The sequence below is a fragment of the Bos mutus genome, chromosome X, assembly GCF_027580195.1.
Source record: "Bos mutus isolate GX-2022 chromosome X, NWIPB_WYAK_1.1, whole genome shotgun sequence".
In the NCBI taxonomy this organism is placed as follows: domain Eukaryota; kingdom Metazoa; phylum Chordata; class Mammalia; order Artiodactyla; family Bovidae; genus Bos; species Bos mutus.
The window spans coordinates 125941411-125957548 of record NC_091646.1 but is presented as its reverse complement, the minus strand read 5'-3'; the positions used below and the strand labels follow the sequence as shown (position 1 = coordinate 125957548).

Genomic DNA, 16138 nt, shown 5'->3' with positions numbered 1-16138 from the left:
GGGGTCGCTAAGAGTCAGACACAACTGAGCGACTTCACTTTCAGTTTTCACTTTCATGCACTGGAGAGGGAAATGGCAACCTACCCCAGTATTCTTGCCTGGAGAATCCCAGGGACGGCGGAGCCTGGTGGGCTGCCGTCTATGGGGTCGCACAGAGTTGGACACGACTGAAGTGACTTAGTAGTAGTAGTAGTAGTAGAATCTCATAATACAATATCCCAATTCTAGTATGTAATAGAAAAATCATCTCTTACAAATATGCTAATATATCAGAAAATGGATGAAATTTTAGTCAATGGATATTAATACCAAGATGAATTAAATGCTTGAAGTACCAGAATTTAAGTAAGCTACCATGTAAGTATTTCAAAAGCACTTACAAATCTTTTCAAATAACAGAACATTTTCACAACAAAAAGGCTAAATGAAAATTATAGAATTGAAAAACAATCAAAAGAAGAAACATATTGGCTCAGTAACAAACTGTAAGAGATAAGAAAAATTCAATGAACAAAGGTAGATTCCGATGATAATCCGAAGCTGAACAAGGATGAACAGACTAGAGCACCAGGGATCAGTGGGATTATAACACACAGCTGACCGAAGACTCTACACATGGACACCACCAGATGGTCAACACTGAAATCAGATTGATTATATTCTTTTCAGCCAAAGATGGAGGTCTATACAGTCAGCAAAAACAAGACCAGGAAATGACTGTGGCTCAGATCGTGAACTCCTTATTGCCAAATTCAGACTGAAATTGAAGAAAGTGGGGAAAACCACTAGAACATTCAGGTATGACCTAAATCAAATCCCTTATGACTATACAGTGGAAGTGAGAAATAGATTTAAGGGCCTAGATCTGATAGACAGAGTGCCTGATGACCTATGGATGGAGGTTTGTGACACAGTACAAGAGACAGGGATCAAGGCCATCCCCAAGAAAGAGAAACGCAGGAAAGCAAAATGGCTGTCTGAAGATGTCTTACAAAGAAAAGTAGGGAAGCAAAAAGCAAAGAGGAAAAGGAAAGATAAACCCATATGAATGCAGAGTTCCAAAGAACAGCAAGAAGAGATAAGAAAGCCTTCCTCAGAGATCAATGCAAAGAAATAGAGGATAACAATAGAATTGGAAAGACTAGTGACCTCTTCAAGAAAATTAGAGATACCAAGGGAATCTGTCATGCAAAGATGGGCTCAATAAAGGACAGAAATGTATGGACCCGACGAAGCAGAAGATATTACGAGGTGGCAAAAATACATAGAAGAACTGTATAAAAAAGATCTTCACGACCCAGATAATCATGAAGGTGTGATCACTCACACTCATCTAGAGCCGGACATCCAATGTGAAGTCAAGTGGGCCTTAGAAAGCATCACTACGAAAAAAGCTAGTGGAGGTGATGGAATTCCAGTTGAGCTATATCAAATCCTAAAAGATGATGCTGTGAAAGTGCACTCAATATGCCAGCAAATTTGGAAAACTCAGCAGTGGCCACAGGACTGGAAATGGTCAGTTTTCATTCCAATCCCCAAAAAAGCCAATGCCAAAGAATGCTCAAACTACCGCACAATTGCACTCATTTCACACACTAGTAAAGTGATGCTCAAAATCCTCCAAGCCAGGCTTCAGCAGTACGTGAACCGTGAACTTCCAGATGTTCAAGCTGGTTTTAGAAAAGGCAGAGGAACCAGAGATCAAATTGCCAACATCCCCTGGATCATCATAAAAGCAAGAAGAGTTCCAGAAAGACATCTATTCCTGCTTTATTGACTATGTCAAAGACTTTGACTGTGTGGATCACAATAAACTGTGGAAAATTCTTCAAGAGATGGGAATACTGGACCACCTGACCTGCCTCTTGAGAAACCTGTATGTAAGTCAGGAAGCAACAGTTAGAACTGGATATGGAACAACAGATTGGTTCTCAATAGGAAAAGGAGTACATCAAGGCTGTATATTGTCACCCATATCTAGAGTACATCATCAGAAATGCTGGGCTGAAGTACAAGATAGAATCAAGATTGTCCAGAGAAATATCAATAAGCTCAGATATGAAGATGACATCACCTTTATGGCAGAAATTGAAGAAGAACTTAAGAGCCTCTTGATGAAAGTGAAAGAGGAGAGTGAAAAAGTTGGCTTAAAGCTCAACATTCAGAAAACTAAGATCATGGCATCCAGTCCCATCACTTCCTGTCAAATAGATGGGCAACATGGAAACAGTGGCCAACTTTATTTTTCTGGCTTCCAAAATCACTGTGGATGGTCACTGTAGCCATGATTTAAAAGATGCTTGCTCCTTGGAGGGAAAGTTATGACCAATCTAGACAGGATATTAAAAAGCAGAGACATTACTTTTCTAACCAAGGTCCGTCTCGTCAAGGCTATGGTTTTTCCAGTAGTCTTGTTGGATGTGAAAGTTGGACTATAAAGTTGAGCACCAAAGAATTGATGGTTTTGAACTGTGGTGTTGGAGAAGACTCTTGAGAGTCCCTTGGACTGCAAGGAGATCCTATAGGAGACCAGTCCTGAGTGTTCATTGGAAGGAGTGATGTTGAAGCTGAAACTATTAATACTTGGGCCACCTGATGCGAACAGCTGACTCATTTGAAAAGACCCTGATGCTGGGAAAGATTGAGGGCAGGAGAAGAGGATGACAGAGGATGAGATGGTTGGATGGTATCACTGACACAATGCTATAGGTTTGGATGGCCTCCGGGAGTTGGTGATGGACAGGGAGGCCTGGCACTGATTACTGGAACTGGAACTGATTACTTAAAATGTAAATGGGGCAAATCCTCCATATAAAAGAGAGGTATAGCTGAAGTGACATGAAAATAGGGCCTATCATACAGACTGCCTACAACAGACTGATTTCAAATTTAAAGACATCTATATGTGGAAAACTGAGGGGATAGAAATGGTATTCTACACAAATAGAAACCAAAGGAAAGCTAGGGTCAGAATACTTATATAAGACAAAGTAGATTTTAAAACACAGATTGTTATATGACAAAAATGAGGATATTCATTATATCATACATGATCAAGGGATTAATCCAAGAAACAACAAACATATTCTCATGCATATATATGAACATACATAGGAGCACCTTAATATATAAAGCAAATACTAACAGACCCGAAAGGGGAAATAACAGTAACACTGTAAGAATAGCAGATTTTAACGCTGCACCTACATTAGTGGACACTATATCCAGAAAGGAAATTAGTAAGGAAACACTGCCCTTATGTAACACATTAAGCCATGTGGACTTACACACACACATATATATATCATATATGCACAGTCGCTCAGTTGTGTCAGATGCTTTTTGATCCTCGGACTGTAGATTGCCAGGCTCCTCTGTCCTTGGGAATTTTCAGGAAAGAATACTAGAGTGAGTTCCATTTTCCTCCTAAATGGGATGGATCTTCCCAAACCATGGACTGAACCTGCATCTCCTTAGTCTCCTGTAATGCAGGAGACTCTTTACCTACTTATATACTCTTTCTTTTTAATTGCACAGGGAACATTCTCCAGATTACATCACATGCTAGACCATAGAACAAGCTGGAAACTGTAAAACTCCTAGAAGAAAACATAGGTGAAACATTTATCTTGACATAAATCACACAATATTTTGGATTTGTCTCCTGACTAAAAGAAATAAAAGCAAAAAGCCATTATATAACCTAATTTAAAAGAAACACATTTATAAAACAAAGATAACCATCAACAAAATGACAAGACAACCTAATAAGTGGGAGAAAATATTTGCACATTATAAGGGATTAACACACAAAAAACATAGAGTTCTTACAACTAAAAGGCATAGTCAATATTTACAGTAGCTATAAATGGAATATTACCTTTAAAATCGTAAATTCTATGTTAAACACTTGAAACTTACTTAATTTTGTATGTCAACTTTTTACTGAATAAAAAAAAGGAAAAACGTACCTGGGTAGAGATTATACATAGGTATCCTACCTCCTGCAGTAAAACAAAAACAACCTCCAAATTTAAAAAAAAAAAATTATTTTAGGCTGTGCTGTGTCTTTGTTGCTTTGACTGCTGCTTCTAGTTGTGGTGAGTCAGATCTATTCTCCAGTTGCAGTGTTCAGGCTTCTCACTGCAGTGGATTCCCTTGTGGAGCATGAGCTTTAGAGTAAACAGGCTTCAGCAGCAATATTTGGGCTCTAGAGCATAGACTCATTAGTTGTGGCACACGGCCTTACTTGCACTGAGGCATGTGGGATCCCACTGCACCAGGATTAAACCTGTGTCCCCTGCACTGGCAGGTAGATTATTTTTTTTAATTTTTATTTTATTATTTTTTTTTATTGAAGTGAAGTGAAGTGAAAGTCGTTCAGTCGTATTTTTTTTTTTTTTTTTTTATTGAAGGATAATTGTTTTACAGAATTTTGCTGTTTTCTGTCAAAGTGAAGTTGCTCAGTCATGTCCGACTCTTTGCGATCCCATGGACTGTAGCCTACCAGGCTCCTCCATCCATGGGATTTTTCCAGGCAAGAGTACTGGAGTGGGTTGCCATTTCCTTCTCTGGCAGGTAGATTCTTAACCACTGAGATACCAGAGAAGTTCCAAAATCCAATTTAAAAGGATAGTACAAAATTCATGAAAGAAAATAAGTATTGAAGGACTGTTTTAATCTAAATGAATACTTGTGAGTGATGCTGGTACATGTGATTTCACTTTTGTATCTGTTTAAAATTCTGAGAAGTATAATTCTTGACAGATGAGCCAAAGAAAATCAAGTCATTTTTTATGTGTAGGCAAACTCAGTAAATTGAACCTTGGCAATAAACCATCTCAAAAAGAGATGAAACAATAAGATGCCTTGTAAGGAATAAAAAGTTAGGAAAACTTGGATGGAGCACAAATATATTATAAATATACTATCTTCGTAAGTGTCCTGATGACTAAATTTTAATCTTTATTTGAAAAAACATTTGTCTTGACTTTTAGCACCAAAGACCTTTGCAGAAAAACATTTATAAGAGAATCACAAAATGGAGCATTTAAAATAATGAGTCACACTATTTTTCTTAAGTAAAATGGGTTATTTCCTTTTGAAATTATATATATGTGTATCTGTATGTATATCTATATATATATATAAAGTGATTACTGTTAACATTTCAGTTGTTGAAAAATTATTACCTTAATGTCACATATATACAACTTCCATCTTTAAATTATTTCTATACTTATTTGAAAAAAATAAACCAAAAACAAAACCAAGGCATTTCCTCAGATAGGACTACATATTCTCATCTTCATTTACAGAACTTTTACCAAAGTTGTCTGGAAATCTAGAAAATGTGATAAAATGAGAATAAAGGCCAAATGCTTCAGTAAGATACAGGAAGAAAACCAGGAACTGTTATAAAATGGTTAAAGATTAAGAGTAGTTTGTTTATATGAAATAAAATATTTCACAGAGCTTGTTAAAATTTACTAATGATAAAAGATTTGAATACATTCTCCCTCTCCCCTCACTGAACCATGTTGTACAAGCAGAAAATCATGGAATTTTAGGTCACCTAACTTCAGAAAATGTCACTTAATAATATATTTGTTATTAGAGTGGAGGCCATCGTTATGAATCTCTTCCACACAATAAATAAAATTTATCAAACTTACATGTTTCCTTTAAAATTGTAACTTCATTATTCATTTTATACCATACATTTTTCCAGCACTTATTTATTGGCAATCATTGTAATAACTGCAACCTCACTAACCAGAATAAAAGACACTGACTTTAAAAATACACATACTTTTGTAAGTAATGCTTTATAGAAGGCATCTCAGAAACTACCTTAGAGGTGAAAAATTAAAAAATTTATCTTTTTATAATTCTATACTGTATTATAAGTACATGTTATACATGTATGTGGACATATATGTACATATAAAAAATACATATAATAAGATTTGAAAAGGAACAAAATCTGGGTTTTTACAGAAACTCTAATAAAACTAAAACAGTGGAAAATGCTTTAAACATGAAACAACTTTAGTAAAATTTCTGTACAATTTTAAAGTTTTATTTACACATATGAAATGTAAAAGGAGTAATGCTTAAAATTACAGAACTCCATATATTTAATGGCAGGTAAATCTTGAAAAAATAACATACCAGTCACAAATATATTCAAGCAATAAATATGTATTCATAAATAGTGTAAATCTCTATCAAGATTAGAAACAAAAATCACAAAACTGAAGTTTATTTCTTAGTCTATGCGCAATCTATTATCTTTGCAACTTCACTATTAGGCTATTAAACATTTTTAAAACTTTCAATTTGGAACCATTATGGGCACAAAACAATACAGAAAAACTTAAAAGTGATTTAAAGAAAAAGCAACAAGAAAAACTAACCTTTCTTCTCTAATTTTTCACATTAAAACACTTAAGCAAAGATTTAAATTTAACTATCTTAGCAAAAATATGACCAATGAGGGCAGTATATCTTCCCAGAGAAAGTTCTGAAAGGATAAAATACAGATGAAAGCTAATTTGTAAGTCCAGAAACATTAAAAAAAAAAAAAAAAAGACATCTTCAAAGCAGTAGTCTACTGGGCAGTGCCAGTTTTGTCACATAAACATAAAACATATGATAATTAAGAAAAGCTGGATCTATCCTGGAGCAGAGAAATGCTCTCCTATATCCAGTTGATTGACAATATTCTTGGAAGGTTGCATAGACATAGCTTTCAGTCAGCACTCTTATTAAGCAGCTATAAAACCAGTGGTGCAGAACTTTTCTGAAGATGAGAAAAGGTGTCATTTAATATTCATGGACCAGTATCAAGAAGAGGAGGATGATACTGAAGGAGCCTAAAATTAAAAGTAAGGTATGTTAATTGTTTCAGTATATTATTACTCCTCAAAAGTGTTCTCTATCTCATGACTATAACCAATCTACAGTGTATTTACAAAGTGAGTTAGAAAGGAAGCCTTGAAGTTCAATAACCTGCTATTGTGACCTTTAGGGCTGTATTTCTTAAGACCTGTAAGTTATTACCCTCATTTTTCTTACTTCATCATTTAATCACAAGAATTTATAGGACATACTAAAACAAAAAAAAAATTGTGGAAAAAAACCATAAAAATTCAATTAAAATTTCACTAGTGAATTGTCTGTGAACTTTTCTCAGCAAGAGCACCTATTTCTCAAAACTTTTTTAAGCAATCTGATGCACGATTCAATTGAAAATATCAAAACTAAATTTCAACATTTAAAACAAAAGACATTTAAACAATACTAACAAGCTACAAATAAATGTTTCCATTCACAAAGCCATTTCAAATCAGAAGAAAATGCACTTGTCTTTGAAACGAAAAGGTGCAGAGCATACAAATTTGTGAATTTGGTTTCATGCATCTTATATACCCTTAGTAAAACAGTATCAAAAATGTCCATGAGTTTAGTACTTGTAACAAGAAATACATTTTAAATAAACACAATTAACATATAACAACAGAGGAGTATTAAAAACATACCAATTTTATGGGGGATCATACCTACAGAATTAAGTAAACAACATTTGGCTTTATCAATTAAGTAGCATAATATTATGATAATATTCTAAAGTACACAAAGGTTTTTAATGTAATTAATGTTATTAATTAGGCCACTCTAACTGAAAAGGAATAACAGGAACATGAAATGACTTGATAAAGATAAAAGGTTTTCCAAGTATAAAAAGAGTATTTTTCTTATGTGCTATTATTGAACCAACAGAAAATGTGAATGTCATTAATTCTTATAAATTAGGAAGTGAAAACAAACACTGATGCTTCACAAAAATGCTAAATATGTACTCACATAATGAATTCACTTACTAATGTAAACTGGTCATATACTTGAATCAGGTCCTCCATTTTGTATTCTTCTAGCACCACGAAATTGTCCAGATTTCCACTTGCTTTTCGTGCACAGTCTTGGCAATGTACTATGTATGTCTTTTGAAAATTGCTTTCATTAGTGACAAAAAGAAGATCAAAAACTTCCACCTATTTTATACAAGAGAAAAAGCACTGATCAGACATAGCTGAAATTATCTGTACCATTATTATAAAACTATAGAATTCTACTTTACATGAAAATGTGGATGATCATTTTGGATTAAATGCCACGCTTTGATAAAAGGCTCCATGGGGGAATTCACTGGTGGGCCAGTGGTTAAACTCTTCTCTTCCACAGCAAGGGGCATGGGATTAATTTTTCATTGGGGAGCTAAGATCTTGCATGCTGAGTGGCTAAAAGAATAAATGAATAAATAAAAAATACAGTAATAACCTTAAAAAACACGTAGGCCCCACAGTAGTGTTTGAGGTGCCAGGTTTATTTTCTAGGATATCCAAAGACAAGGATGGTGTTACGTATTTTGAGAATAACCTAATGAAATGATCATTATAACCATGGATCAGCATGTTATATTTTCCACATAATTATCAGTACATAATTATCAGTACAAAATATTGATGAGTTCAGTTCAGTTGGTCCGTTGTGACCGACTCTTTGTGACCCCATGAACCACAGCACGCCAGGCCTCCCTGTCCATCTCCAACTCCCAGAGTCCACCCAAACCCATGTCCATAGAGTTGGTGATGCCATCCAACCATCTCATCCTCTGGTGTCCCTTTCTCCTCCTGCCCTCAATTTTTCCAGCATGAGGGTCTTTTCAAATGAGTCAGCTCTTCGCATCAGATGGCCAAAGTACTGGAGTTTCAGCTTCAATATTAGTCCTTAGAATGAACACCCAGGACTGATTTCCTTTAGGGTAAACTGGTGGATCTCCTTGCGGTTCAAGGGACTCTCAAGAGTCTTTTCCAACACCACAGTCCAAAAGCATCAATTCTTCGGTGCTCAGCTTTCTTTAGAGTCCAACTCTCACATCCACACATGACCACTGGGAAAATCACAGCCTTGACTAGATGGACCTTTGTTAGCAAAGTAATGTCTCTGCTTTTTAATATGCTGACTAGGTAGGTCATAACTTTCCTTCCAAGGGGTAAGCATCTTTTAATTTGATGGGTGCAATCACCATCTGCAGTGATTTTGGAACCCAGAATAATAGAGACAACCACTGTTTCCACTGTTTTCCTATCTATTTGTCATGAAGTGATGGGACTGGATGCCATCATCTTAGTTTTCTGAATGTTGAGCTTTAAGCCAACTTTTTCACTCCCCTCTTTCACTTTCATCAAAAAGCTCTTTAGTTCTTCTTCACTTTGTCATAAGTGTGGTATCATCTGCATATCTGAGGTTATTGATATTTATCCGGGCAATCTTGATTCCAGATTGTGCTTCCTCCAGCTCAGCATTTCTCATGATGTACTATGCATATACATTAAATAAGCAGGGTGACAATATACAGCCTTGATGTACTCCTTTTCCTATTTGGAACCAGTCTGTTGATAATGTTCTGGTTTTAGTTGTCTTTCCCTGCAGGGGAAGAAAGACACATCTGTCTGACCTCCACAAATACAGTCACAACACTTTGTGGTCCAGTGAACCCCAGCATGCCAGGCTCCCCTCTCTTTCACTATCTCCTGGAGTCTGCTCACACATCATAGTTGGTGATGCTAACTAAACATCTAATTCTCTGGTGCTTACTTCTCCTTTCGCCTTCAATCTTTCCAAGCACAAGGGAAAGATTTCACTTGAGCCGGCTCTTTTCCAATGAGCTCGCTCTTCACATCAGGTGGACAAACTACTGGAGGTTCAACATCAGCATCAGTCTTTCTGAAGAATATTCAGGGTTGATTTCCTTTAGGATTGACTGGTTTAAACTTCTTGAAGTTCAAGGAGATCTCAAGAGTCTTCTCCAGTCCCATAATTTGAGAGTATCAATTCTTTGGTGCTTAACCTTCTATATGGTCCAACTGTCACATCTGTACATGACTACTGGAAAAACACATTTTTGCCTATATGCATCTTTGTCAGCTAAGTGATGTTTCTGCTTTTTAACTCTAGGGCTATGGCTGTCACAGATTTCCTTTCAAGGAGCAAGCATCTTTTAATTTCATGCCTGCAGTCACCACCTGCAGTGATTTTGGAGCAAAGAAAATAAAATTTGCCTCTGTTTCCATTGTTTTCCCATCCCATCAGGATGCCATGATCTAAGTTATTTGAATGTTGAGTTTTAAGTCAGCTTTTTCACTCTCCTTTTTCACTCTTGAGGCTCTTTAGCTCCTCTTCATTTTCTGCCATCAAAGTGGTATCAACTCCATATCTGAGGTTGCTATTTCTCGATTCCAGCTTGTGATTCATCCAGCCTGGCATTTGGCATGATGTACCCTGCACCTCATGACTCACTGGAAAAGACTCTGATGCTGGGAGGGATTGGGGGCAGGAGAAGAGGACACAGAGGATGAGATGGCTGGATGGCATCACTGACTCGATGGACTTTGAGTCTGAGTGAACTTCGGGAGTTGGTGATGGACAGGGAGGCCTGGAGTGCTACGATTCATGCGGTCGCAAAGAGTTGGACATGACTGAGCGACTGAACTGAACTGAACTGATCTCTGCATGTAAGTAAATAGGGTGACAATGTAAAGCTTCGTTGTACTCCTTTCCCAATTCTGAACCAATTAGTTGTTAAATGTCTGGTTCTAACTGTTGCTTCTTGGCCAGCCATTCCCGTCATTTTAGATCACTGATTTCTAGAACATCTGTGTTCACTCTTGCCATCTCCTATTTGACCATATCCAATTTTCCTTGATCATGCCCCAAACATTCCAGGTTCCTATGCAATATTTTTTTTTACAGTTTTTTACTTTCACCACCAGACAGTATTACAATTGGGTGTCATTTCCACTTTGGCTCAGCTACTTCTTTCCTTCTGGAGCTATTAGTAATTGTCCTCCACTCTTCCCAGTAGCATACTGGTCACCGTCTGACCTGAGGGCTCATCTTCTGGTGTCACATCTTTTGGCCTTTCATACTGTCCAAGAGTTCTCACAGGAAGAATACCTGAGGGAGTATTTTCTCCTCCACTGGACCACGTTTTGTTAGAACTCTTCACTATAACCTGTCTCTCTTGGATAGCTCTGCTCCACATGCCTCATAGCTTCACTGAGTGACCCAAGCCTCTCTGCCACGAGAAGGCTATGATCCATGAAGAGGCCACAAACGTTTTGACTAACCAACCTTATTCCTTTATGGACTGCAGCTACCATTGTGATTACTTTATTTTCAGGAGCAAGAAACTCACTGATGACTAATAAAGGGTATTTATTTATTATTCTACTACATTAAGGAAAATAAGTACAGGGTGTATTTATGAACTGTACCATACCAAAGACAGTGTACTTCTTTTACAAAAGAATGTTGAGTTGTAATGTCTCAGCCTGGAAAATGGATAATACCTAGAGTACTTGTTTTCATATACAGAAAAAATCATTATTTATCTGAGATATGAACGCTAACTAGAGTCTGCTTGGTCTTATAAAATACTTCAATGAGGTTATACAATGTTAAACAGCCAAAAGATTTAATCAACATATCTCAGAATTAAAATATAATTTCAAGATTTCCTTTGGATATTCAATTTCTTAGGCAAGTTCTGACTTTTGACTTCAGTGATTAGAAACTTATCACCTTAAGTCATGTTTGAACCACACTAGTAAAAGATCATTGTTCATAAGGTTTTCATTTACTCTAAATAGGCAGTAACATAGTTTAGTAACCCCAGTTAAAACATCTTAGTTCTTCAGCTTGTCATCATTCTCTGTTTCTTCAACTATCATATTGATTTTACTTTCTAAAGACTTTTAAGCTTCTCTCTCTTTTTTAACATGCCTAACACTACTAATGAATCTCAGCCCTTAGTACTTTTTTTAAACACCATTCTTTGGACTTAATCAGTAGCAGTCCAGTAATTAAGACCCAAGCTTGCCCTGTTGGGGGCTTGGGATCAAAACATATATGGGAACTAGCATCTCACATCCTATGTACTATGCACACTCCCAAGACCCCAAACAACAAACAAAAATGCTTAAAACTAGTCTCTTTACCTTCTTCATTTTAATTATCAACTACCAACTAATGAAACACATACCTTGGCTTGAGTCCCTTGCTGTATAACTTTTAATTATCTCAGAATAAACATCAGATTTTTTAAATTCAAGATGCTTATAGCTATATACCACTTCTTACAGATTTTTCAAAATATGCAATACATTTTCCAACCACACTAAACTACCTAGTTTTTTTTATTACTGTACTATTAGACTTGTGCAAAAGTAACTACGCCTTTGGACCCTGAATTTTAAATCATTACAACTAGGCTCTTAATTAATCAAAATGAGGACCAATTTAGTCAATCCATTTTTGCCAACAAGTAATAAGTTTGTTTATTGCTGTAGCATAAAAATCTGTGCTTCAGCATTCATTGAATTCTTGGGAAGGATTTTCTGGTGACTGAGGTTGTCAAGATGCTTGAAGAAATGGTAGTTGGTTGATGAGAGGTCAGATGAATATGGCAGATGAGGCAAACTGCAGCCCCATTTGTTCAACGTTTGAAGCACTCGTCGTTGTTGTGAATAAACGGGCCTTTTCTGTTGACTAATGTTGACTGCAGGCATTCTAATTTTCAGTGCATCTCATTGATTTGTTGAGCATACTTCTCTGATGTAATGGTTATGTTGGGTTTCAGACAGCCTGAGTGGATAAGATGAGCAACAGACACCTACAGTGACCACGACCTTTTATACATGCAAGTTTGCCTTTGGGATGTGCTTTGGACTTCTCAGTCCAACCATGGAGCTGAATGTCACAGTGAATAAAATCCACTTCTCACCAGACGTAACAATCTGATTGAGAAATAGTTTGTGTTGTTGTATAGAATAAAAGATGACAACACTTCAAAATGACTATTTTTTTTGATTTGTGGTCAGCTCATGAAGCACTCACTTACCCAGGTTTTCACCTTTTCAATTTGCTTCAAATGGCAAATGACCACAGAATGAACGAAGCTGAGTTCTTGGCCAACTTCTTGGGTAGTTCTAAGAGAATCAGCGTTGATGATATTCTCAGTTGGTTCCTGTCAAATTCTAATGGCTGTGCTCCTCATCTTCAGGGCTCTAGTCTCCACTGTAAAACTTCTTGAATCACCATTGCACTGTATGTTCATAGGCAGTTCCTGGGCCAAATGCATTGCTGATGTTGAGAACTGTGTACACCATTTTATGACCCATTTTGAACTTGAATAAGAAAATCACTTGAATTTGCTGTTTGTCTAAAATCATTTCCATAGTCTAAAATACATGTATATAAATAGCCAGTAATTCATTGGCAAAAAATATAAAACAAGATATGCACATTAAAATGGTGTATAACAGAACCACATTTATTTAAGAATGTATTCCAGTATCAAATGGCAACATTCACCAATGCAAAACTGAAATTACTCCTGCATCAACTAATACTTGTTTTGTCCTCCATAAAACACAATGATGTTTTTATTCTGATTCAAGTCATTTTTTCCCTGCTGAAATAAAATAATTCACCTTTGAAGGGGCCCCTACAGCAATACTAGAAAATAATTTTTCCTAAGTTTTTTGTAGAACTATTTCTTTCTTTTTAATGGATTGATGTTGCTTTACAATATTGGTTTAATTTCTGTCACACACCAACATGAATTGACCACAGGTGTACATATTTCCCTCTGTTTTTGAATCTCCCTCCCACCTCTGGCCCTTTCCCACCCCCTAGGTTATTACAGAGCCCCAGTTTGAGTTCCCTGAGTCAGAAAGTAAATTCCCATTGACTATCTATTTATATATGTTAGTGTATATACACGGAGAAGGCAATGGCACACTACTCCAGTACTCTTGCCTGGAAAATCCCATGTATGGAGGAACCTGGTAGGCTGCAGTCCATGGGGTCGCGAAGAGTCGGACATGACTGAGTGACTTTCCTTTCACTTTTCACTTTCATGCATTGGAGAAGGAAATGGCAACCCAGTCCAGTGTTCTTGCCTGGAGAATCCCAGGGATAGGGGAGCCTGGTGGGCTGCCATCTATGGGGTCGCACAGAGTCAGACATGACTGAAGTGACTTAGTAGTATAGTGTATATACATCCATGCTATTCTCTCCATTCATCTCACCCTCTCCATCCCTCTTCTCCTCCACTCTTGTCCATAAATCTGTTCTCTAGTTCTGCATCTCCACTGCTGATTCTGTGCACAGAGTCATAAGTACCATGCTTCTAAATTCCAAATACAGGAGTTAATATAGTTTTCTTTTTGACTTACTTCACTCTGTATCATAGGCTCTAGGTTCAACCACTTCATTATAACTGATTTAAATGCATTCTTTTTATAGCTGAGTAGTATTCCACTGTATACCACAGCTAATCCATTTGTCACTCAATGGACAACTAGGTTGCTTCCATGTCTTGGCTATTGTAAACAGTGCTGCAATGAACACTGTGATACATGTGTCTTTTTCAATTTGGGTTTCCTCTGCATATATGCCTAGGAATGGGATTGCTGGGTCATATGGTGGTTTTTTCCTAGCTTTTTAAGGAATTTCCATATCATCTTTGATACTGGCTGTTATCAATTTATACTCCTTCCAGCAGTGTAGGATTCCTTGTCTCCACACTTTCCAGAACTCACTGTTTGTGGATTTTTTGATTATGGCTATCTCTCTGGTATGAGGTGATACCTCATTGCGGTTTTGATTTGCATTTCTCTAATAAAGTGTGATGTTGAGCATCTTTTCATGTGTCTAAGAGCCATTTGTATGTTTTCTTGGAGAAATGTGTGGTTTCTCGAAAGAAATGCGTGTTTCCCAGTTTTTGACTGGTGGTTGTTTGTTTTCCTGGTATTGAGCTGTACGAGCTGCTTGTATACTTTGAAAATTAATCCTGTCAGTTGTTTAATTTGCTCTTATTTTCTCCCATTCTAAAGGTTGTCTTTTCACATTGTTTATAGTTTCCTTTGCTGTGCAAACATTTTTAAGTTTAATTAGGTCCCATTTATTTTTGTTTTTATGTCCATTATTCTAGGGTTTACGTCACAAAGGATCTTGCTAGATTTATGTCATACAGTGTTTTGCCTGTTTTTTTTTTAGGTTTGATAGTTTCTGGTCTTACATTTAGGTTTTTAATTCATTTTGAGCTTATCTTTGTGTATGATCTTATAAAGTGTTCTAATTTCGTTTTTTTTGCATGTGGTTGTCCAGTTCTTCCAGCACTACTTATTGAAGACTATCTTTCCCCATTGTATAGTCTTGTCTCCTTTGTCAAATATAAGGTGTCCATTTGTGTGTGGATTTATCTCTGGGCTTTCTATCTTATTCCATTGGTCTGTACTTTTTTGTCCTGTACCGTATTGTTTTGATGACTGTAGCTGTGTAGTATAGTCTGAAATCAGGTAAGTTCATTCCTCCAGCTTCAATCTTCTTAAGATTACTCTGGCTATTAGGGATCTTTTATGTTTCCATACAAATTGTGAAAATTTTTTGTTCTAGTTCTGTGAAAAATGCCATTAGTAATTTTATAGGGATTACATTGAATCTGTAGATTGTTTTTGGTACTACAGTCATTTTCACAATATTGATTCTTCCAACCAAGAAGCATGGAATATCCCTCGATCTGTTTATGTCATCTTTAATGTCTTTAACCAGTGTCTTTAATCGTCTGTATATAAATTTTTTGTCTCCTTAGACAGGTTTATTCCTAGATATTTTATTTTTTTTGTGCAAAGGTAAATGGGATTGATTCCCTAATTTCTCTTTCTGATTTTTCATTGTGAGTACAGAGGAATCCAAGCAATTTCTGTGTACTGATTTTTGTCCTGTAACTTTACTATTTCCTAAGTCATTGAATAATAATCTGTATATATGACCACAGGCATTATAGTTTTCAGGCATATTACATTTAGTTGTTTATAATTTGTGTCCTCTAAGTAGAATATAATCTCATGTAGAACAGCTTACCACATTTTTATGTGTTTACTTTTAAATCTTTGGCACAAGAGAAAAAATTAACAAATGTTTATGAAATTAAGCAGAAAGGACGTACTAGTACATGGCATGTAAATATATATATGTATATATATGAAATTATATACATATACCA

General features: G+C 36.2%; 1 protein-coding gene across 9 annotated transcripts in view; it reads right to left on the bottom strand.

Annotated features, from left to right (window-relative positions):
- Positions 1-1576: 1576 nt before the first annotated feature.
- Positions 1577-16138, bottom strand: part of LOC138986345 (lysine-specific demethylase 6A-like) — a 189082-nt gene continuing 174520 nt past the window's right edge. For 3 of the 9 annotated variants that reach the window (XM_070365611.1, XM_070365615.1, XM_070365618.1), the window contains 2 exons: positions 7887-8057; positions 1579-6878 (listed from right to left, as the gene is read on the bottom strand). In XM_070365611.1, the coding sequence (XP_070221712.1) occupies positions 6849-6878; positions 7887-8057 (201 nt within the window). In that variant the 3' untranslated portion in view covers positions 1579-6848. Of the gene's footprint in view, positions 6879-7869; positions 8058-11828; positions 13193-16138 lie in introns of those variants that run through there. The other 6 variants (XM_070365610.1, XM_070365616.1, XM_070365614.1 and 3 more) reach the window with 4 other exon arrangements.